The sequence below is a fragment of the Anthonomus grandis genome, chromosome 22 (genome assembly GCF_022605725.1).
Source record: "Anthonomus grandis grandis chromosome 22, icAntGran1.3, whole genome shotgun sequence".
NCBI classification, from domain to species: Eukaryota; Metazoa; Arthropoda; class Insecta; order Coleoptera; family Curculionidae; genus Anthonomus; species Anthonomus grandis.
Window position 1 is genome coordinate 31849112 of NC_065567.1, and position 24896 is coordinate 31874007.

At 33.2% G+C, this 24896-nt stretch overlaps 1 protein-coding gene across 6 annotated transcripts in view; it reads right to left on the bottom strand.

Moving 5' to 3' along the window:
- Positions 1-24896, bottom strand: part of LOC126748126 (phosphopentomutase-like) — a 45383-nt gene that overhangs the window by 5998 nt on the left and 14489 nt on the right. For 3 of the 6 annotated variants that reach the window (XM_050457152.1, XM_050457153.1, XM_050457155.1), the window contains exons 2-7: positions 12353-12437; positions 3472-3649; positions 3252-3420; positions 2869-3037; positions 2452-2804; positions 52-183 (exon numbers count right to left, since the gene is read on the bottom strand). In XM_050457152.1, the coding sequence (XP_050313109.1) occupies positions 52-183; positions 2452-2804; positions 2869-3037; positions 3252-3420; positions 3472-3649; positions 12353-12388 (1037 nt within the window). In that variant the 5' untranslated portion in view covers positions 12389-12437. Of the gene's footprint in view, positions 1-51; positions 184-2451; positions 2805-2868; positions 3038-3251; positions 3421-3471; positions 3650-3731; positions 3897-4606; positions 4812-12352; positions 12438-17334; positions 17351-24896 lie in introns of those variants that run through there. The other 3 variants (XM_050457154.1, XM_050457156.1, XM_050457157.1) reach the window with 3 other exon arrangements.

The following is a 24896-nucleotide window of genomic DNA, read 5'->3' on the forward strand; positions in this document are numbered from 1 at the left end:
TAAAAAAAAACGGAAAATCATTACATGTATTATTGAAAACTGTCACTCTACTTTTTATCTTTTTCGGCAACTGCAAATCTATCAGCATCAGGATCGTTGGCTAGAATGATACTGTAGCCTTTTTTATTGGCAAATTTCATGGCCAAGTCTAGGCTGCTCTTGCCCTCTTCAGGGTTCGGGAATCTAAAAAAAAAATCAAGTCAAGGCCATATAAACATGTTAAACTTTAAAGCTGAATGGTACTTATATATTTATAACGCACAATCTTTGTCTGGAAGATCAGGCTGAACACAAAATTCTTGTTAAACATTGAAAATTAGCAAGAACACAAAATGTATTAGCTAAAGACAAACATTATTTGTGAATGGTGAAGGTTTTACAGCCAAGCAATAGGAGGATACTAAAGCTGTACTCAAAGACATGCAAAGGTATTCCCCTCAACTACCTCAAACTACCTGAAAGTACCAAAAATTGTCATCAAACTGATCCAAATCCTCAAAACTCAAAACCGTCATCAGATAGATCAGAAGAAGTCAGTACCCTCATCTGAAACAAGTCCAGGTTCGACCATTTAAATTACATCAAGTTTAAAGGGGAGGGACATCGACAAACTAGTGATACAAAAATAAATAACTTAAACTTAATTTAGGTTTACACCTTAAGTCATAAAATATTAAGTAATAATTTCTAACCATTGTTGAAATATGATTTTTCTCAGTTGAAATTTAATTTAAAAAACTTCTTGTTATAAAATAGATACCTCACTACATTATATCTTTTAAACTCGTAGTCATGTACACATTTTGTTGTGGTTTTAAGTTATCAGTTTGACATAGCATCAGTATATTCGAGACTATACAAGTAACGAAAAACCCACTTCATCAAAAATTTAACGTTTTTTTTTTCCTGTATATGAAACAATATATAATAAAGGAACAATAAATAAATGTGATAGGTTTTTGTAAGGGATAAGTTTACTTATAGACACAGAATCGTAATGTCGCTATTGCATAATTGATTGAGAATGAGTTAAATGAGAATGAAAATAAAAATATTCTAATAATTTCAATAGACAAGCAACTATTTATTTGATTAATGTAAGATGTAAACTTAAAAAAGTAAAAAATATCCTTATATTCTTCGTTAAGGTCTATATTAGAAGTATGTAAGTCTATGTTTATATCACATTATTGTGTAGTGTTTTTTACATTTAAGATAAGCATATACGTTCTTAATAAATAGTTATAATGAGAATAGGTAATTGAAATGAATTATTCAGTGTTTTTAATTTTTAAACTTTTTTCCAAAACCGCAATATTCAACAAAAAAAAAAATGTGAAGAAAAGGAAAGAACAACCTAAAAAAAAATATTTTTTAAAGAACGTCTTAACGATTCTGAATTTAATTCCGTAGAAATTAACAAGTGATCCACAAAAAATGGTGCATTTTCCCTAAATGCAGTTATACCTAAATTATATACAACTAGTACAGCGATCGAAAAACGGAAATTGATGAGCCTGTGTAAATTATGGGAAACTGACTCCATAAGGTCCTGTGCTATATCACGGATTTTATGAGACATTAACTGATGAGTTTCCGATATGGACGAAAACTGAGAGTTTGAATTGGTGTTATTTTTATACTTTATGTACGACCAATATTTATAATGATTTTTTTTTTTAAATGCTGACTTATCATCATTTTAAACATTAAACTGTTAGACCTTTTCACACCTTAAAATAATATGGCAGAACAACTAAATTTGTTGAAGTGAATAGAGCTAAGCCACCTAAAACCAAGTTTATAATCCTAAAATAAAACCATTCACTTAAAAAGTGTGATACTTAAATAGAAACTTCAAAAAACTGTTATATTTTGTCTTTTTTTAAATATTTTAGAGAAGAAAATATAAATGCTTTGATGACAAACTTTTTTAAAAGCACGCTAGGTTCAGTTTTGGTTTATGTGGATTAGAACAGTTCACAACCAAAGCGACGATTTGTATCTGAAATAAATAAATTTAAAAAAATTGTCATGAAATGGTCTAATAATTTTTTTAGGTTTTGTAGCAAATTTTGCTTTACTTCTTTCATGTTAATTTTCTAAATATTTACTATTTTTATAACTTTGAAAGTTTTATTTCCTCGAAAGCGAGAAAATCGAGGTTTGAGGTTAAGAAATAATAATTTTTGCGATAAGAAAAATTCAACAAGTGAATTGGCAAAAATATACATACCTTCCTACAAAGAAATTGTATTTTTTAAATTATAATTCGTCTTCAAATTTTTATGTTTATTTCAGTTTCTATAAAAGCGAAATAATAAAACGAACAAATTAGCTGACGAGTTAGGAGAGAATTTTCTAACCGATAATACTCTCGAGAATATCCTCTTCTTAGATCACTAGTTAAAGAAAACGTCCATAATCAGTTTTAATAAATAAAAAACCTACTTGACCGTTGGAAAATCAGCATGAGGATCGCGTTGTTCAGGGACAGGGTCCACAATTCCCTTCACAATATTAGCCGCTTGTTCAACCGCAGCCCAGCCAACCCCATGCATGGCGGTGTAGGCGAACTTCACCTCAACACTGGCATTGTTCTCCACAATAGGGGGATATATGCGTTCAGAAATCACTTTCTCCATATACCTATGCATAGTTTCCTGCAGGTGGTCCATAACCAAAGGGCTACTGTTGATCGCGGTATCCCAAGACGATTCGAGTGGTTCAAGATTTTCCATGATATAATTTTGAATTTGTTTATCGACTGGGGGGATTATTTGACACGCATTGTAATCGTATACCTTAAAACAAAAAAGAAAAAGATTTTTTCAAAGGTGGTTTAAGAATCATTTTAAAAGTAGTTACCTTGTACCCGTTGTCATCCTTAGGGTTGTGTGAGGCAGTGATCATAATACCGCAGCATAAATTGTATACTCTAACCCCAAAGGGAATAAACGGAGTGGGACAGACGTCACTCCCAATTCGTACTTTGTAGCCAGCGTGTAAGAAAATGGATGCTGTCATGCGAGCCCATCTACAATTCAATAGAAACGTGAATTTTATTCATAGATTTTTGATTAAATTAATTATTATACAGTAATTTGTTTATTTTTAAAAAAACCCAACTATTTGGTTTCAACAGCAAAAAATGGTTTAGAATAATTATCCTGATCCCTATAGGAACTTAGGTTCATAACACATATTATTTTGAGCCTATTTACTGACAATTCATGCAAAAAGATAATTACTTTTGGCTATTATGTCTGCCGTCGTAACCAATGATAACTCCGTTCCTTCTTAAGAGCTCTATTCTGTTATTTTCCAAAAATTTTAGGAGACCTTGGCCAGTTTGTACAATCACCAAGTCATTCATGCAGGCATAACCCGCTGACATTTTTCCTCTTAAACCAGCGGTACCTATGAGAAATATATGAGCAAATATATATACCTTTATCTATGCAAACTTACCAAAGGTAATTCTGTGAAGCAAGATTCTGCTAAGTTCATCAAAGTTCATCTCACTGGCTAATTTGCGTATTATTCCAGAGGTGTGGGCATTTTTATCCCATCGGATCCATTCATCAATCTTTGCCTGAATGTGGCGAGAGGGTGAGCATGTATTTGCCATGTTAATTTTAGGTTTATCCTGCGAAAAAAATTAATGTACTACTTTCTAAGCAAATCAATTTTTACTAATAAATAGTTGATTTTATTTTAATTCACCTTACCCTTTAGGACACTGAACAGACTATATTATAAAAAATTAACATAACAAATATAACCTACACCCTAACTGGTCTAAAGCACAATTATTATGTTAGCGAAATGGCAATGAGAGCCTGTAATACCAATGCTGATAAAAAACTACTCTGGGAGGTATAGAAAAACATATTATGAAACTTATTATAAATAATATTAACACCAATGTTATTTTCTTAATATCTGTGTGATAAACTCTCAGATTAGTATTCTATCAAATTTATTATGCAATAATATTACGTTAAACCGTTGACGCAGATATTATCGCATATTTATCATATCCAACTGTTTATTATGCAATTTGTTAATAAATCTACAGGGTGATTAAATTTTTTAGTACAAGAATTTGTTTCAAATAATTATTTTCTTTGCGACATTTTTATAATGATTGGATATTGGGCAATAAAATATTCTTAAAAAGATTTTAGGCATTTGGTCCAACATTTCTTGTACCTCAAAAATTTCCTGGATGCCTAAATTATGAGCAGACATACAATAATTTGACAGTTTTATTCAGTGCATATTCAAACAATATTTAACACAAATCATGAATCACATGCAATGCTCACAGATATCTCAGAACATTTCGTACACAAGTCGTACAACAACCTGATATTCATAAAACTAAACAAATATCTGTCAACAATCTCCAAGTCCCCAGACTTCTTTAATATAATTGAAAGATATTTTGTCACATTCCCATGATGTTATTTGGTGCCATGCAGATGGATGTACAAATATTATTTATTTATGAATCTGAGTAAGAGCTACATAAATTACACCCCCACCATCCAGTTATTCCCAGAGATTAAACTACAATTTTTTTAAATTTGTCTTGACTTACCATTATAGGATAAGTGAGGAACAAAAAGATCAAGTAAATTTACTATTTTGCCCAATTTCCAATTTATCCTCTCAGTAATTATTTTTTGACATGTTGATGTGGTTGTATATTTTATCATCATCCCAGGAAGTCTCCATAGAGATGGTTAAAAACAGGTACCAAACTGAACATCCAAATTTTAGAAGCTAATACATTTATTATGTTATGTTATAACACATCTTGTTCCATAGATAAAATATCTTCTATTATTATTTATATGTATTTGATCTTTCACTGTTAATGACAGCTCGCTTTCATGGATTAGGTGCTGACAAATTGCACCACAGTTGCCAAAACATTTGAGGAATGTTGCCACAAATTTATTCTTTAAAGCAGGTTTCTCCTTTATTCCAATTTAACTTATTTGAGTATTCCCTATCAGATAAGCACATTTTCCACAATCCATAAATTTCAAAATCAATAGAACAATGTGAATATCATGTTGGGAAGATAGATGGTGCTGCAAGTAGAACTTTTCTTAGAATTACTTCTTTCTCTGAGTTTAAAATTATAGATTTTAAATGATTTACATTAATATGAAAGTTGATCAATGCAAAATTACCATTAGATCAGTCGGCCATTGATTGTTACATTTACAGATACCATTCTCGGAGGGTTCATGACCTAATGGTGACAAAAGAAAATATAAAATAGAATAAATTAGCCCTGTTATCAGGTATAATTAGAAAGATGATATAAGAGGACTTATATCATCCTTCTATTAATATGACCTTAGAGTAAAAAAAAAAGTTTTCTTGGTAAAAGGTGATTTATTAAGGCATATTAACTGGTCAGATCTTCTGAATTGATTTATTTATAAAAAGTTATATAAATGCATAGATGAAGCAACACCCAAAAAAACTATAAAAAAAGAAACATTTGCAAAGGTAATAACTATCCTACTAACTTTTCCGCAAAACATATTAAGTTAAAAAATAAACTTCACCGACAAATAACAGTTAAAACACTGAGAGCAGCAGTCAGACATTAGGTAGTTGAAAACAATATTTATAATAATCCAAACAGCTTCTCGGACTCCATTAAATCCAAACATGTAAAACCTAATATTCCCGCGGAAGTTATTTTTGAGGGTCATTCTGTTAGTGCTTCTCTACTACTTCGGGTCAGTTTTCCAGCAGTCTGAGGAGCCTAAGTTTGAGGAATGCTTTGGGAACTTTGTATTTTCTTCTATATTTCATGTTGCATCTTTAGTTAATAAAGATAATAAACCAATTAGTGTTTTAAATTCCCTTGCAAATATTTTTGAAAACATTATATAGCAAGTATCGAACACCTTTAAAAGTAAGTTTGCCCCACAGCAACACAGTTTCCTGCTAGAAGTCTCAACAATCACTAATTCTAATATTCTGACAGAGGCAATAGCTAAGGCTACTGATAATAAGGGACAGTTGGATGTGATCCATAGAGACTCTGAAAATACTTTCGACAAAGTTGCTAAATTGCTAAATCTGTTAAATTATTAGGATCCTATCTAAACAAGAGAATTCAACAAGGTAAAATAGGCAAAGAATTATCCACACAATACACAGCAACGTTGGAATACTGCAGTTCAGTAATCTTGGTCCATTACTGTTTGTTAATAACATTATAAATGTCTAATTTTTGCAGATGACTTTAAGTTACTTATGCAATGGTTGCAATGTGACTTAAAGCCAGATCTGAATGCTTAAATATTAATAAAATCTCAATTAATGTTAATAAATCTCATGTTTTAACCTTTACAAGAACAATAGAACATAAAAAGTTTAATTACATGATGGAGAATTTGTCATCAAGCAGAAGGAATGAATGTAGGGACCATGGTGTCTATAGTACAACTCTAAATTTAAACTGCTTGGTTTTGTTTTCTTGGTTTAGAAACAGTAAAAACTTTAAGTAAATAAAATTATAATTGATAATGTTATCAAATGCATTGGCCCAAGTACATTTAGAATATGCTGCAGTTATTTGGTCATCAGAGACAATGGTACATATCGATAAGGGCAAAAGAGTGAAAAGTGCAAAAAATATTTTTAGGATATCTATACTTAAGAGCTCACAATACCTGTCCTTACATGATAAAGTATGCTGACCAAATTTAAAATGGTTAAATTAAGTATTAGATGTACTATGTATATTTAATATTGTTAATAATAAGTGTACCAATAGGCAATGCTAAGATGTAAAACATAATTTGGACCATCTCGGGTGATTACACTTCTTTTAGTCTTATGTAGAACTATATTCCCAAATTCCCAATCGACTGTCCCATGGAAATACTGCTGTTATTAATAATAATAATAATAATACTTCTTTATTTGCTCATATACATCCAACAGCTTAGCATCGTCAAAAAGTATAGACTGTCAAACGCCAATAATACAGTGCATAAAGGGAGACATTATTCTATCAGAGTTGTACCTACATAACATAGCAAACAAAAAACTTAAATTTTGTTCACATTATAAAACAAAATACAATTTTGGTTTGCATCAAAAATGCTCACTAAGTATGTATGAAACATTTGTTATACAGGTATGAAATTATTATAGTCAATAAATTTTGATAGACTAGGTATATTCCACCTAACAAGAAGTTTCTCACACTGATATATGATGTTGAACTGTCTGCATGGGTTTCATACTTCATGGTACTCATCATTTAGTACATTGGTTAGATTGGAAGCACTTTCATAAGCAACATATAATTCTTTCTGAGTTTTTTCCCAAATTCTGTTTTTACTTAAACATTTAAAATCTTAACTCCGAGACAATATGGGTATCTTGCTGGGCGATCAACAGATGCAATTATGTCCTTGATAATTTGAACAGGAAGCTGAAGTCCCTGCGAATATTCTTCAATCTCACTGAAGCTTTTGACAATAATCATAAAATCTTCCTAAGCAAATTGTACACCTATGGAATGAAAGGACCAGCTTATCAGTGGATCGAAACATATTTGGCAGGGAGAACCTAGGCAACCAGGCTAAGAAGTGAGGAGAGAACATCTATGTCGAGTTGGTTGGAAGTTATAACTGGGGCACTTCAGGGTAGTGTCCTGGGACCTATACTCTTTTTGAGTTTTATCAAGGATTTGTAAATGAAGCACACATAACCCAAATTTGCAGCTGATACTTCAGCCATTATTATTCATGCTGAATAAGACTAGGAAGTGTTAGTAAGCAAGGTAAACCAATGTATGCAGGATATATCTGAACAGTGTCAAAGAAATGGACTTCACCTTCACTGCCTCGGGACAAACTTTGTGGTCTTCACTCCACTTACAGGACATCATGCCATTAGACTTCTTGATAGAGATAGCAAATGACTGTGCACTGATGCAGCAGGAATCAAAGTTATCCATGGTGTGATTTTAGACCAACATCTCTCCTAAAATGCCCATATTAACAAATTGAGTAAAAATCTCACAAGCAAGAATCAAGCAACCGAGGAATTACATGGACCAGACTACCCTGAAGATATTCAGGAAAAACAAATCATTAAAACAATGTTTCGCCTTCCATTTAGAATGTCTTGTCACCAAACTTAAAGATAAAAGGACGCTTACAACTGTTGGATTATATGTTCTCCCGTGTGGTTCCTACATCTACATAAGAACCTGAATAACCCTTTTTACATTACCAGAATACCGCAGGTGTAAGAGGGCCCAGAAATAAGATCATTAACCGCTCGCCTAATGACATAAAAATAGTTAAGTCACAAATGTTTTCTCAAGAAAGTAAAATATTTAGAGGCAGAAAACCCACATTAAACATTGGAGAATACTTTGGATCAAATCAGTAACCAACTTTAGCCAATGTTCTACTATCAAGATCATACCTTTATTGCGCCCTCTTACTTTTTTATGTCTACTGGTTTATGCTAACCTTACGTTAATATTTTAATTGTTTTGTGTATTGTGATTGTTTTCAATTAGGATAATTATTTTATGTTTATTTATTTATTTAATGGGACGGGATCAACCCCATTACAAAAAAAAATATTACAAAGTTCAATAGTTACACCTAACCATAACTTAAAATAGCTAAAATACAAATATGTTTTTACAGGCAAACCAACATAAAATCAACAGAAGAGTTTACACAATCTCTCTAATTTGATTCCTAAAACTAGACAAGCCAATGCCCACAAATTCAATATCCTCATGGTTGATAATATTTAAGGTTCTTTCGATAGGGGAGTGAGTGGCATAGTTGGTACTGTGAAAAGGCAAAGCAAATAGTCAATTTCATCTCAAGAGTCTTGAGGGGACATTGAAGCTAATTCTACCGAGAAGGTCAGGGCATACAATCAGACCATTAAGAAGCTTAAATCATCACGATAATTTTGTGTATGTTATGTTAATTATATAACTTGTATTGTATTAATTTAACTTTTGTGTGAATTTGGAAATAAAGGATTTGATTTACATCAGACCTAGATGCTAGTGATTCTTGGTAGCCCCTTTTTAAAAAATGGGATAAGTTGATTTTTCCTTTAGGGGCTTCAAAATAAGGCAGAGGTAAAGCTTCCCTTAGGGAATACACTAGGAAATCATTAAACCATAATATACAAAAAATTAAATAAGGCGGAAACAACCAAATACTTAATTCAAGTTTGAAACCTTTGTAGATGATTCTTAAGTACATTTCCCTTGGAGTCAATATAACATAGAGAAGTTTCGTCAGGAAAGTCTTTTCTCCACAAATAAGTTGCCTATTCCAATATCAAGAGTGATGCATTGCGGTAAGTGTTCTTGCCATCATCAAACTAGAAAGTCACAAATTGTGTCCACAGTATTTTTCTAGTCTGATGATGGCAAGAACACTTGCAGAAATGCATCACTCACTCCTGACATTGGAATTGGCATTTTATTTGCAGAGAAAAAACTTTCCCTACAAAACATTTCCATATTTCTCTATTATGTTCTCTTTTACATAATTATTATATTTTGTAGACAGTTATGTTGTTGATTAAAGAAGCCTAAATAACTATATGGTTAACATCTGAATATTCAGATGCTGAAATTGGTGTATCAAACTATGATTTATATAGATATGATCGTCAAATGGGTACGAATACTACCAAGGCTCGTGGAGGTGGTGTATTGATTGCGGCTAAAAAGAGTTTATGTACACATAGAATTGGTATCCCACTTGTTGATGTGGATATTTATCAGATCTATTTGACTTTTACAATAGACAATCAAAGCTTTGTTGTTGGTTGCATTTATATACCATCTCCATCTCCACTTCAAGCCTATTTAAGCCATTGTGAATCCGTTCAATATGTATATAGTAGATATTCAAGTAGTTTGTTTGTCTTGGCAGGTGACTACAATTTACCACATGCTAGATGGGAGAATGATGATCTTGGTTTGGTGGTTGGTGGTTGTCTGGAGAGTGACAGAGAGTCTGTGCTTTCTCTGGCCAACTGCTTTAGCTTCTATAACTTTTTCCAGGTAAATGGGGTTCTAAATACCAACGGGGTTGCCTTGGATCTCGTATTTAGTAGCTCCGATTTAATTAGTGTTGAACGTGCAATAGACAAAATTTTTGAGAATAGCTTACACCATACAGCAATTAGTTTCGACCTTTGTTGTGCAGAAAATTCTGATGTTATGATATATGAGGAATATTTTTATGATTTTGGTAAGGGAGATTACATAGCAATTAACGATTGTCTTGCTGGGATAGACTGGAATCAATTGTTTTTGGGAGAGACATCTATTGATGTCATAGTTTCAATTTTCTATAATGTGATCTACTCCTCAATGGAAAGGTTTATTCCTCTAAAGAGGTACAAAAGTTCTTCTTTTCCATCTTGGTTTTCTTCAGAGCTTCGCAGTTTGATCATAAGAAAGAAACAAATTCACAAAAAGTTTAAAATTAGTGGTCAACAGCAGGATTATGATGAATTTGTATTGTTGAGACAACAATGTGAGTACTTAAGAGAGTTGTGCTATCAACAATACATTAATAAGGTGGAAATGAATCTCGCTGGCAATCCAAGGTACTTCTGGTCATATATTCAAAATAAAAGAACTGGTTTTAGTCTTCCCTCCAGAATGACATACAATAACAGGATTAGTATGAATATCTCGGATACTACGGATATGTTTGCAGAATACTTTTCATCCGTCTATTCGGATGAGCAAAACAATGACATACCATCTTTTGATTTTGATAAATCAATTTGTCTGAGCACTTTAACTCTGTCAACACAGGATGTTTATGAGGTTATTACTTCCTCTAAGAATAAGCTCTGCTCTGGACCAGATGGGATTCCGGCATTCTTCCTAAAGAAATGTGTTCTTACGAGACCAATACTGTTCATTTTTAACAAATCTCTAGGTACTGGTTCTTATCCCACTCTCTGGAAGAGAAGTTTTCTAAAACTCATTTTTAAACCTGGTAGTAGAAATGAAATTTCCAATTATCGGGCTGTGTGTAACCAATCTGAGTTGCCAAAGCTGCTTGACTGCCTGGTCAGTCATAGGATTGCCTGGAGTTTTAAATCTTTATTTAATCCTGAGCAATTTGGATTTATAAAAGGCAGATCTACTGATGCTAATTTGGTGCTGTATGTCAACTACCTCTACCGCTGCTTGGAGAAGGGACTTCAGGTTGACTCAATATATACAGATTTTTCCAAGGCTTTTGACCGAGTTAACCATGGGGTACTCTTGCAGAAGCTTAGGGCTTTAGGTATTGTGGGGCCTCTTCTTCAGTGGATCTCGGGATTCATCAGAGGTAGAACCCAGATTGTTAATCTTGGAGGTACATGTTCCTCTGAAATTTTGGTACCATCTGGGGTGCCAAAGGGCTCTCACTCGGGCCCTGTTTTGTTTTTCCCTCTTTTTGATTGATTTAGTTTGGAAACTTGAAAATTGTCGTGTGCTAATGTTTGCTGATGATGTGAAGCTATTTAGGCTTATCACATCCCTTTCTGATGCTGTGCTCCTGCAAAAAGACCTCAATTTATTCTTTGATTGGTGCCACTTGAATAGAATGTCCCTTAATATCAATAAGTGCCATAAGATTACTTTTTCTAAGCAAAGAAACCCTATTGCTTTTCTTTATAAAATAAATAATGTAGCAATTGGTGTCAAAACAGAGGTTTCTGACTTAGGAATATTTATTGACTCCAGGTTGTCTTTTAAAAGTCACATGGTGGCGGCTTTTAGATGTGGAGACAGGAGTATTACTATCAGTGGGTCAGGGATAACCTGAACTTACCCACATTGGAGTCACGAAAAACATTACTCGACTTATGTTTTATGCATAAGGTTTTAAATGCTACTATAAATTGTCCCGAGTTATTGTCTCTTTTTAAACTTAGGGTGCCTTCCAGATTGAATAGACAATCAGAAATATTTTCAGTCCCATTCCACCATACCAATTATGGCATTAATGAGCCAATTACACGAATGGCTCGAAGTGCTAATGGTCTGTCAGGACAGATAAACTTTTTTGACTCTAGGATAACATCTTTTAAGGGGCAGTTAAAGAATATTATTTCATAGGGGCTTTAATTAATTAACTCATCTACACCTTACACTGATTTATAGATAGTTTTGTATATAATGTTTCTGAATATATATGTTTGTATGGGTATGCTATGTAATACTTTTGTAAATGGATTCCGTTAATAAATAAATAAATAAATATATGCATAAAAATTGTTGAAAGTGACTAATAACACTTACCCTGGTGGGTTCACGTTCAGGCATATCATCATCCATAGCTGCTGAGTCTCACAAATCTGGACTTCTCAAGAAAACCGGGAAAAAGCTGGAAGCGAAAAATACTTGGCTTCACTTACAATAAACTGATATAACCTAAGAGTTTTGCGCGGTATCTTCGATATGCAACATGTTGACAGTGCGAGACGTTGACGTACAGAGGGATAACTTAGGAGCAAAAACTAAGAATGCACTGTTGCCGGTTTACCATATAAAAGCTCACAAAGGGGTTAATTATGTTAATTCATTATTCGAAAATGCAGACTATAGTTTTGGATAGATAATTTGTTAATACGAAGAACCATTTGCAAGTAATTAGGTTTATGTGATCGCGTAGTTTTCCGATGGCGCCTTTCACGCCCTTACCTTTAGTACTAAGTAAATTAAGCTTAATTAAAAGCGTTAATTTACCTAAAATCTAAAAAAGCGAGCAATTAATTATGGGTTTTTAATCAATAGAACAAAGGGTAGAAAATACCACTGTCCAATTGCGCTTGAAAAGTAGATACATATAAACAGTTTTTTATTTAAATAAAATAAAGGAGGGATTTATTGGGTGCGAATATAACTTACCTTAGTTAGGACAGGATGTAACTGAAATAAAAACCTAAATTTTTCTCAAGAAAAACGGCAAAAAGTGCAGATAAACAGCTTACAAAAAAGTGACATAACCTAAAATTTCTGCGTTTGACAAGTAAACATTTTAGGGACAACTTATGAGCAATAGCCAATAATGCGCCTTTTATCGTATAAAAAACAACAAAGGGTTTATTAAATGCCAAAAGTACTGCACAATGAGATCATATTAATACACAGAATCATTAATCATAACTTAGCAAGTAATGTTTCCACAGTGCTAGTCGCCTGTAGAGGATGTTAATTCGTCACCCTAATATTACAAGGTTGTATGTAACAATTATGATAATTTAGGAAAAATCGATTTAAAAAAATGGACTTACCTAAAACGCAAACGATTAGTACTTTTGTTTTTTATTAAACAAGAAAATTAAATGGACAGTAAAAATAAATCATTTTGATAAATTCAAAAAAAAACATTTTCTTCAAAAAATAATTTATTGAAAAAAACAGGATTCCGTTATATCAAAAATAAATTTTCTTTTTTCCAAATGTAACATAGAATTTTGTAACACAAAACTAGTATTTAATTTAACATACACAGCAAAGCATATAACTTTTATTTACGGCTAAAAATACTTTCATAGTATTGCCTGTCCATCTCGGGAATCCATTTATACATAGACTTTATTGCCTCCACTTTACTTGATGCAAGGGGAATAGCTTTATCGCATCTTTTTAATTCCAGTGGAATAATTAGTTGTTCTGTTTCAGCTGTAACATGCCCCTTTCTCAATTTTCTTTGATGTAAATTTAGAGATTTAAATTTTTCTCTGGTGTTAAAGGTATCTTTATACTTGAGTTCGAAAAACGATCTAGAAAACTGCAAAGAAAATACTTTTGCAAATGGCACAGCATTGTAGTTGAGTTGGCTTGAAAATCTGAAAGTCTATAAAATCTTCTTGTTTCATTTGGATAATTGTATATGGATTATGGAGGTTTACTTTTAAAAGGTATTGTAAAAGAGATAAAGGAGAATAGTATTCTACCTTATTTAATGACCTTTCGATTGAGCTGTGGATTGCATCTACTTCTTGGATACAAGCATGACCAGGAACAGAAAATTTCATTGTGATTTTTGATAGGTTGTTGTGTTTTTGAATTAGGTGACTAAGGCCATAACTCATGAGACTATTTCTATTTTACGGAACGCAGCTGTCGCTCCACAAAATAATTTCTGTAAATTCTGGATTGTCCTGCATAACTTTATCAAGTATTTTGTAAACCGCACTTGCAATGCCATTTCCCTTTCTTCCATGTAAAGTTTCGCTCCACACAGCAGAGTATACTTTTTTGCCTATGGAGAGGTGTCCAGTCATATTGTAAACATTTAGTTTACTTTTATAAAAAAAATTTTTATATCAGCTTTTGGACATGTTAAAACGTTTTCTAGATCAAAGCACAGTATTGGGATTTCATTATCCTTGTCTTTTTGTTTTTCGTTTCTCATGTACTCTTTTTCATTTAAATGATCAGCATATTTTTTTTCCAAACTGTCATCCATCTTATTTTCTATTTTTTTTGTGTTATGTTACACATCTCTCTTTGCGTGGCTTATGAAAAGCAATGTTAAAATTATTGCAGAATGTTTTCCTAAAAACAGAAAATGAAACTGGAGCTTTTTCGCGTTCTTTTGCCAAATCCACATAAAGTTCATATAATTTTTTAATACTTAATCCACTGTCGACATATTCTTTGTTACTGTTCTTGCGACAATAATGTGATTCCACACAAGGAACCAAGTTTATGTGCTCTTCAACAAAATCTATAGCTTCAGGTGACGTTACTCTTTTCTGATGTTTCCCTGTATACTTTTAGTCAATGTGTTAGTCACCGTTTTATTTTTGTGAGCTGTATAAATTGGTTTCTGACTTATACATAAAGTTCCTGTATAAAAATCTTTGCAAACTTGAATTGGTTGACCATTTAACTCAAAATAAAATCTAAAGGTTCTCTTTTTTCTTGAATTATCAGGCTTTTTTCCTTTCCTTCTCCGCCAGGGACTATCAACTTTAGTAGTGTTAAAAATATAGTTCTTTTTTTCAACAGCTGAAAGCAGATAATAATTTTTAAAAATCTCCTTTTGTTGTTCATCGCTTATTATTCGAGAGCATTTAAATAAGCATTTTTGTAAACAATCTTTTTTGTTTTTAATCTCCCTGGGGGGAACGACCTTCTTTCGCGAAGAAATATATTCAAGGCCCCGATCAAATTTAGTGTTTCTTATATTGCATGCCCATTCGGATGTATTTTTTTGTCTTTTGCGTGTTAACTTTTTGTTTGTCTCATTTATCAAATTATCTTCTTTAGAATCCGTAGTATCATGTGAGGTTGCTGCGTTATGAGAATTATAATATTCTGTTTCAGGGTCTTCAATATTATCATCTTCTACTGAGGGCACTTTTTGTTTTGAGGTGTTTAGCGTTAACGTAGTGGAACAACCAGGAACATTTCTAAAACAAGAATTTAAAACTTTGTTGGAAATAATTTAAAATTTGCTAATATCTTGTAAAAAAATCGTTTTAAAAAACCAAAAAAAAACAATAACAATTTTTTAGCTATTAAAATTTGTTTGCAGCTGAACAGAAGACGGATGAGAAGATTTTTTAATCTCAAATTTGCTGTTTACTTTAAATTGCATTGCAGAATTAGAAGCCTTATACAAGCTAGTAGAGCAGCCAGGATTGTTTCTAAAATAAAAAATTATTGCGTTTTCCTTGAATATACAGAAAATTTAAAATGGTTAAAGTAATATACATATAACATAACAATAAGTTAAAAACCAAAAAGTAATATGATAACTTATATACCTAGTTAAATGGCTTTCTAAGTCTGACTCTTCATATTCGCTTTCACTGCTACTGGATCGGGTTGAAATGTTAATATAACGACCACGAATTTTAATTCTAAAATCAATAAAAAGTAAAAAAGTAAAAAAAGTAGATTTTCAAAAAGTAAAAATTCAAAAACCTAAGCTTACATAGCTAAAATAAAAATTTTAAAAATCTTACCTGCAGTCTTTTTTGATTTTTTAGGTAATGTATATTCCTTGTCTTGGTCAGAATCATAACCGTAGCCATCACTAATATCAGTCTCATTTAATGCCATATTTCTAAATAAACTTCTCAACAAACACTTGCTCCGCTCCGATAAACGTTTTAAAATGAATTATAAACAAAGCAACATAACCCTACGTTTGCAGGGTTTTATGTTAGTACATAGAACCCTGTAATATTTAACATTTTATTAAACATTTATATTCTAAGGTTCTATGTTTAACTTACAACTATGATACATCCATTTGTCATAATTTTTGGTATACACCTTTGGTTTTCCTTATATTACCAGAGTTCTATGTGAGCTTTAAATTTATTTCCAAAATTATAGTGTAGGGCTCACCAGATGGAACTTTGTGATATTACAAACCAAATTTCCCTGGAAATGTTACATACAACCTTGTAATATTAGGGTGACGAATTGTCTTTTGGTTGTAGAAGTCTCCAAGCTTATTATTAATACTTTTATGTCATTAGCCATTAGTGCTTAAGTAAATTAAGTCTAATTGAGAGCGTTAATTTACGAAAAGTTCAAAAAAGCGAGCAATTATGTTTTTCAACTACTGGAAGAAATGCTGGTGTCCCCTGTAGCTTATATCACAGTCTAAAGGGGCTCGGGAAGTGGACATAAACAGTCTTTTGCATTCAAATAAAATAGTGCAGCGTTTTCTAGGAAGTCAATATAACTTACCTCAATTAAGACAGGTTGACAGGATTGATTAATAAAAACCTGAAATTTTCTTAAGAAAAACGGAGAAAAGCGCACATAAACGACATACGACAAAGTGACATAACCTAAATTTTGTGCGGTTGACAAATAAACATTTCGTTGGCGTATAGGGACAACTTAAGAGCGAGTCATCAATGCGCGTTTTATGATGTAAAAAAAAACAAAGGGTTAATTAAATGCCAAAAAATACCTCACAATAAGACATCGTATTAATACAGAGCACCATTAATTATAAGCAATTAGCCTAGGAAGTAATGTAGACTGTAAAGGAAGTTAATTCGCTATTTATCTTTTGGTTCTAAATGTCCCCAGTTTTATTGTTAAGCGCTTTATGTCATTAGTTCTAAAGTAAATTAAGTCTAATTAACAGCATTAATTTAGCTTAAGTTTGAACAAATGGAAAATTAATTGCGGATTTTCAAATATTGGAACAAGGGGTAGAGAATACTCCTGCCCACATGCGCAATTTTTTATTGAAATATGCAAAATAAAGTAGGGTTTTATAGGAGGTGAATATAACTTACCTTAATTAAGACAGAATGTAACTAATTAATGGAAAGGTGAAGTTTCTGTTCAAGAAAAACGGAAAGAAGTACACACAAACAGCACACGCAAAAAGTGGCATAACCTATAAATTGTGCGGTTGACAAGTACATATGTCGTTGACGTATAGAGACAACTTTTGAGCAAAAGTCATTAATGCGCATTTTATCATGGAAAAAAATGACAAAGGTTTAATTAAATGCCGAAAATACTACAAAATAAAATCATATTAATACACAGAACCATTATTTATACCTAAAAAATCTAGCAAATAATATTCCCACAGTGCTAGTCGTCTGTAAAGGTTTTGTTGTGTCTTCCACATTTATTGTTGAGCCATTGACATCATTAGCCATTAGTATTTAAGTACCTGGATTTTTTTTTTTAAGAAAACCAGAAAAAAGTTTACTTAAACAGCATAGGAAAAAACGACATATACTAAAATTTGCGTGGTTCATAAACATTGCATCTTTAAGTACAGGAATAACTTAACTTTTGACAACTACTTGACTTGCCCAAAAGACAGAAAACCAAACAGCAAACGCTAGAAAGGGAATAAACGTAATGAAAAGTTTAACAAAGATTTGATGGGGCAATGATCCTAAAATCCTATTAATAATATATACAGGAATAGTAAGAACTCATTTAGATTATGGAACTGAATGCATGTTTAAAACCGCTAAGGCCAACTGAAACAAATTAAATAGAACGCAATATATAAACATTAAAGTGGCTTTAGGCTTTATGGAATCAACACCAATAAGGGGCATAATACTCTAGAGAAGCAAGGGAAACTACACTAGAGCTGAAAAGACTATGACTATCCTTAAAATTTATCCTGAAGCATAGTAACATTTATGAAGACCCAGTATTCAAGAATATACTTAACATTCATACGTTCATTCAAGTGTCAACAGGAGATCACCATATTAGAGAAAATACCAAACACTAGCATTATTAAAAGTCTAAACATGATGCTATGAATGCGCATTTCCAGCAAACCCAAACTGTTAACTTCAATAAATCCAACTTAAGAAAAAAAGAAAATAACATAATAAAATAGAATTCCTTCAACTTAAATTACAATTTCCAGCTAGAATTCACATTACAGATGCATCTGTAGAACCCATAAGCAAAACATGTGAAATAGGAATTTACTGAGAAAATCCTCATATGGATATTAAAAGAAGACCAAGTGATTATACTCCAAAGAGCACAGTGGAAGCTTTAAGAAGTTTAAGCGGACAAACAAACTGCTCATTTGCTCGGATTCCCTCAAGGGACTTCAATCAATTACATTACTAGGAATAAAAAAGATATGGACTACATAAACACTGTCAACAAAGCAAGAAGTCCTTAACAATAAGGAAATGGACATCAGACTTCTGTGGATCCCAAGTGATACTGGAATTAAAGAAAATGACAATTCACATGGATTGACACAAACAGGAAGGCAGATGGAACAAATTGGTCACCTGAACCTCATAGATGCATCACTATTCTTGAATGATGGAAAGGCAGCCATAATATGGAAGAAACGGGAACATACATATACAACTTGGCCAATGGCAAAAGGACTGGACTATGAAAAACTTGAACCAAAACCTCTGAAAAAAACCATGGTTCTCCAAAGAGCACAGTGGAAGCTGTAAGAACTTTAAGTAGACAAACAAACTGGTCATTTGCTCGGATTCTCTTAGGGGACTTCAATCAATTACAACACTAGGAATAAAAAAAGATATGGATTACATAACACTGTCAACAAAGCAAGAAGTCCTTAACAATAAAGAAATGGACATCAGACTTCTGTGGATCCCAAGTGATACTGGAATTAAAGAAAATGACAATTCACTTGGATTGGCACAAACAGGAAGGCAGATGGAACAAATTGGTCAGCTGAACCTCATAGATGCATCACTATTCTTGAATGATGGAAAGGCAGCCATAATATGGAAGAAACGGGAACATACATATCCAACTTGGCCAATGGCAAAAGGACTGGACTATGAAAAACTTGAACCAAAACCTCTGAAAAAAACCGTGGTTCTCCAAAGAGCACCGTGGAAGCTGTAAGAACTTTAAGTAGACAAACAAACTGGTCATTTGCTCGGATTCTCTTAGGGGACTTCAATCAATTACAACACTAGGAATAAAAAAAGATATGGATTACATAACACTGTCAACAAAGCAAGAAGTCCTTAACAATAAAGAAATGGACATCAGACTTCTGTGGATCCCAAGTGATACTGGAATTAAAGAAAATGACAATTCACTTGGATTGGCACAAACAGGAAGGCAGATGGAACAAATTGGTCAGCTGAACCTCATAGATGCATCACTATTCTTGAATGATGGAAAGGCAGCCATAATATGGAAGAAACGGGAACATACATATCCAACTTGGCCAATGGCAAAAGGACTGGACTATGAAAAACTTGAACCAAAACCTCTGAAAAAAACCGTGGTTCTCCAAAGAGCACCGTGGAAGCTGTAAGAACTTTAAGTAGACAAACAAACTGCTCATTTGCTCGGATTCTCTCAGGGGACTTCAATCAATTACAACACTAGGAGACTTCTGTGGATCCCAAGCGACACTGGAATTAAAGAAAATGAAAATTCACATGGATTGGCACAAACAGGAAGGCAGATGGAACAAATTGGTCACCCGAACCTCATAGATGCATCACTATTCTTGAATGATGGAAAGGCAGCCATATGGAAGAAACGGGAACATATACATGAATCCTGGGAAGATTTATATAACTGCACTGAAGTCGATCTAAAATATGATTGCTTTTATAATATTTTCTATTACTATTGTAATGTAACATTTCCTCTAAGTAGTCACAGAATAAAGGATCCTGATAAAAAATGGGTAAACTCTGAAATTAAAAATTATTCTAGTCATATTAAACATCTGTATGTATGGTACAAGGAAACAAATAGTGAGGCAGCTTATAATCAATATAAAAAAGAAAAAAAATTATTTCTAACTATAAAACTTCTTTAAATGAAAACAAGATTATCTGTTCAAATAATAAAACTAAAACTGCTTGGACTATTTTCAATCTCAAATAAGTCAAAGTCATCTAAACCTGTCACCCTAAATTCTAGCAATAATGAAATTATTGAAAATTTGGATTAGATAGCCAACATATTTTTGAAGAAATTTTATGATTCATTTCTTACTCCTTCATTTTCTGGTCAATTGCCTAAAGGAAGTCACATCCCCACTATTTTCCTCTTTCCCACAGATTCAAAGGAAGTTCAGCATATTCTATCGGCCTTGCCAAATAAATACTCTGCTGGTCTTGATGAAATACGAATAAACATACTCAAAAAAGCTAGTCACCATATAAATATGCCTCTAGCTCACATAATAAATGCCTGTCTGCACATGGGAATCAGTCCATCTAAACTAAAAAAGGCGAAAGTTCTTCCAATTTTTAAGAATAAGGGTGATGAGCAGGATGTAGAAAACTATCGACCAATATCTCTCCTTTCTTCAATATCAAAAATCTTTGAGCGAGTCATTTATATCCGTATTATGAACTTTTTAAAAAGGCAAACTATTCTTTCAGATAGCCAGTCTGGTTTTAGGCCCAATCATTCAACCCAGTTGGCAGTTTTCAAGCTTATACCCTTTGTGATTGAAAATGTTAACAAAAAAGAAAAAGTTGCCGGACTCTTTTTCGATTTATCGAAAGCATGTGACACAATCAACCATGGTCTACTGCTGTCAATCCTTGAAAATTATGGACTGAGGGGAAACTGTGCTATACTCATAGCCTCTTATTTAGATCAGAGGGAACAAACAGTTTGTCTTGGCTCTGGTAATGGTACATATGTTTCCTCAGCATCATCCTTGGTGGTACAGGGAGTGCCTCAGGGTTCAATTCTAGGCCCAGTACTATTCATATGACTGTATGACTGTACCATTTACATATAGTAAATGGTCTCAGTGAGTGTTTTCCAGGGTGTTTTATCAACTAATATGCTGATGACACTTCTATAATCTTGTCAGAACATCTGATTGAAGAACTATATGTCAGAGCTTCTCAGGTGGTAGAGAGGATGCAGGAGTGGTGTGACAATCATGCTCTAAAGCTAAATGCTGATAAAACCGGGCTACTGACATTCTCCAAAACTTTACCTCAAAATTTCCTACTAGTAAAGTTTGAAAAAAAGTCTCTTCGAGAGGTAGCTTCCTTAAAATTCCTTGGTATACAAATTGACTCCTGTCTCATATGGGTCCCACACATAGACACTCTTGGCAAAAAACTAAGGGGTCTACGAGAAGAGCTTTCCCTAAATTGTCTGAAGCAACTTTACTATGCATTGGTCCAATCTCTAATATAGTGTGATGTTTTGGGGATCTTCAACTGACGCCGTGTTAGTCTTTATAGCACAAAAACGCATCATAAGGTGCATGCTCAGACTCACACCACAAACGTCTTGTAGGATTTATTTTACTAAGCTTAGTCTACTCACTGTTCCAGCTCTGTACATTCTTATGTTAGCTATTTTTGCAAAGAAACACCTGCATCTTTTTCAAACTAATGAAGATCATTATGCTATTGTGACAAGGGGAAGAGCTGAACTGAGTGTCCCAACTCATCACTCTGCCTTTTTTCAAAGATCTCCTGCCTTTGCTGCTATTAAAACATATAATAGATTACCTCTCGCCCTAAGGCAAGAGAAAAATATCATGAAGTTTAGGAAAGACACTGCAAGGTATCTGTTGGGCAAATGTATCTATAGTTTCGATTTACAATTTTAAATGTGTATTATGATTAATATTAAGGGTTTGTTTACTAATTTATTTATTTTCATAATGTATCATACTTGAGATGCAAGTGGTAAGGTAATGCACCCGCATTATTATGTCCATTATCTTTTTGTTCTTACTATTTTTATTAGCAGTATGTACTGTGTAGATGTTATCAAATTTTAATTTTGTTTGTTTTGTGACGTTGCTATTGTCTATTTTAATTAGATCTTGAAAGCAATAAAGAAATTATTATTATTATTATTATTATTATTACATATACAACTCGGCCAATGGCAAAAGGATTGGACTATGAAAAACTTGAACCAAAACCTCTGAAAAAAACCATGGTTCTATGACAGCATATACAAAAGTAGGAAACACATAACACTACTCACTAGAATGATCAAATGATATCTGACACCAATACACTCGAATAAAAAAGGAGTTGTTGACAACCTCAGTTGCATTTCTGGTCAACCAGGAACGCATAACCATGTCTTGTTTGATTGCACAATGGACCAAATAAATTGCAATGTAAGATACCAACTTGCAATAATGGAAATGAGAGACCCAACAAGGGTACAAACCTTCTTAGACAACATCATCAAAACCAATTTAACAGTATAATCGAAGGAAAAAAAATCACAATGCAGGTGCCTAGACAGCACACATCCTCCAATGGATATAATAATAATAAGCTTTATTTCCAACAGGTTACATATACCCAGTTACAGGAAAATCAATTAAATATGTAAATGTACAGTTCATGCATTCGTAATGCATGAACTGTATTAGATTCATGCAACTAAACTATAAAAGAATTGCTATATATTAAAAAAAGTAGTGAGTATGAGAAAATAAATAATAAAAAATCAACACTAAGTAACTAAAAACTAAATAACCTAGCCTCCCCCACTGACCATACGCAGGTGACTCAAAATAAGTGCCAAGTTGTCATGGTCAAGAATGTCACAAGAATCACAATAGTGTTAAAGTTTTGACACATAAAGTGAATAGAACTCTGGTACAGAATGTTGGACCTGGCTGTGTCCAAGTTAAAAGCTGGACACTGTCTAGATCCTGGGATGCATTTCTCTCCTCTTCACAAGTGACCGTTCAGTATATCTAGAGAGAGCAGCAGGTAATGTCAAAACCCCTTGGAGGATAGACTCCATCATCCTTAAATGCCAAATATTTAAGGAATTGCCGTTGGACTGATTCTAATAGGTGAATGTGCTGGTTGTAAATGGAAGACCCAATGAGGGAGCTGTAGTCCAGCCTGGATCTAACAAATGCATAGTAGAGAGTTTTGGCAGTGGCAGTGTTTGAAAAAAGTTTGCAATTTCTAATAATAAAGCTCAGCATGCGAGTAGCTCTAGAAACAGTATCTTCGATGTGAGGGATAAAAGAAAATTTTTGGTCAAAGGTGACTCCAAGATCCTTAAAACAGGTAGACCTTGCCAGAGACTCTCCATTAACTGAGTAATTAAAGACAACTGGACTTTTGATTCGAAAGTAGCTGGCCACATTACACTTGGAAACATTAAGGTTAAGCCGGTTCAAAGTGCACCAATGGTGTACAGTATTGATGTTCTCTTGCAGTTGACCACAATCTGCTATAAAGTCAATCCTATGGAAAAGCTTTAGGTCATCAGCATATGCTAACTGAGAGCAATTGAGGGTGGAGATCAAGTCATTAGCGAAAACGTTAAAGAGAAGGGGGCCCAAGTTAGAGCCCTGAGGAACTCCAGAGGTGGGTGAAAAAGAAGCAGATCTAAAGCCTTCGACCACTACAAACTGAGAGCGGTTAACTAAATAGAAGTTAAGGAGCTTTATCAAGAGATCGGAGAATCCCAACTGGCATTCAAGCTTATTTAATAGGATGAAGTGGTCAATCTGGTCAAAAGCCTTTTGAAAGTCTGTGTAGATAACATCGATTTGACCTCTATCATTAAGTGCTTCACACACAACTGAGAGAAGAATGCTAGGTTTGTAGTACATGAGCGGCCAGAAACAAAGCCATGTTGATTGTTGGCCAGCATGGACTTAACCTTGGGAAAAATTAATTTATAAAGAGCCAACTCGAATAACTTTGAGAAATTGCACAGAATGGATAATTGTTCCAGCCTCCAGGATATTCAGTATTGGTCCTATGGAAGAGCCAAAGTTTGCCTCATCATTGGATGACTTCATTTGGACACACTAGTTTATATGTCCCTTTGCATTAACAAACTATTCTAGATCAATGGACAATTTTAGTCAGTAATTCTATGGCCAACTACTTTTGTGACATTTGTATCATCCTATGAACATCCATTAAACCTTTTGGAAAAAATTAATGGACATATTTGTGCTGCCTGGGTGAATATAAGAGCATGCACTAGAATTATTGCTTATGCTAGTTGCAACATGCCATTAATATCCTGGATATAAAATACCACCATATTTCATACCATATAATCTGTGAGACACACCTCTCACTGTATCAAAAGAATGTAAGTTCATGAAAAGTGGGGAAAAAAGAAGAAAGATACCTTAGGAGAAAAAGCAAAATGTAAAAAATGACAAAATGAGATCATTTTAATATACAGAACCATTAATTATAATCAATTAAACTAGCAAGTAATGTTGCCTCAGTGCTAGTCATTTGTAAAAGATTTGTCTTTTGTTTCTAAATGTCTCCATGTTTATTGTTAAGCCCTTTAGCCATTAGTGCTAAAGAAAATTAAGTTTATTTAAGAGTTTACAAAAACTTGAAAAAAGCAAGTGATT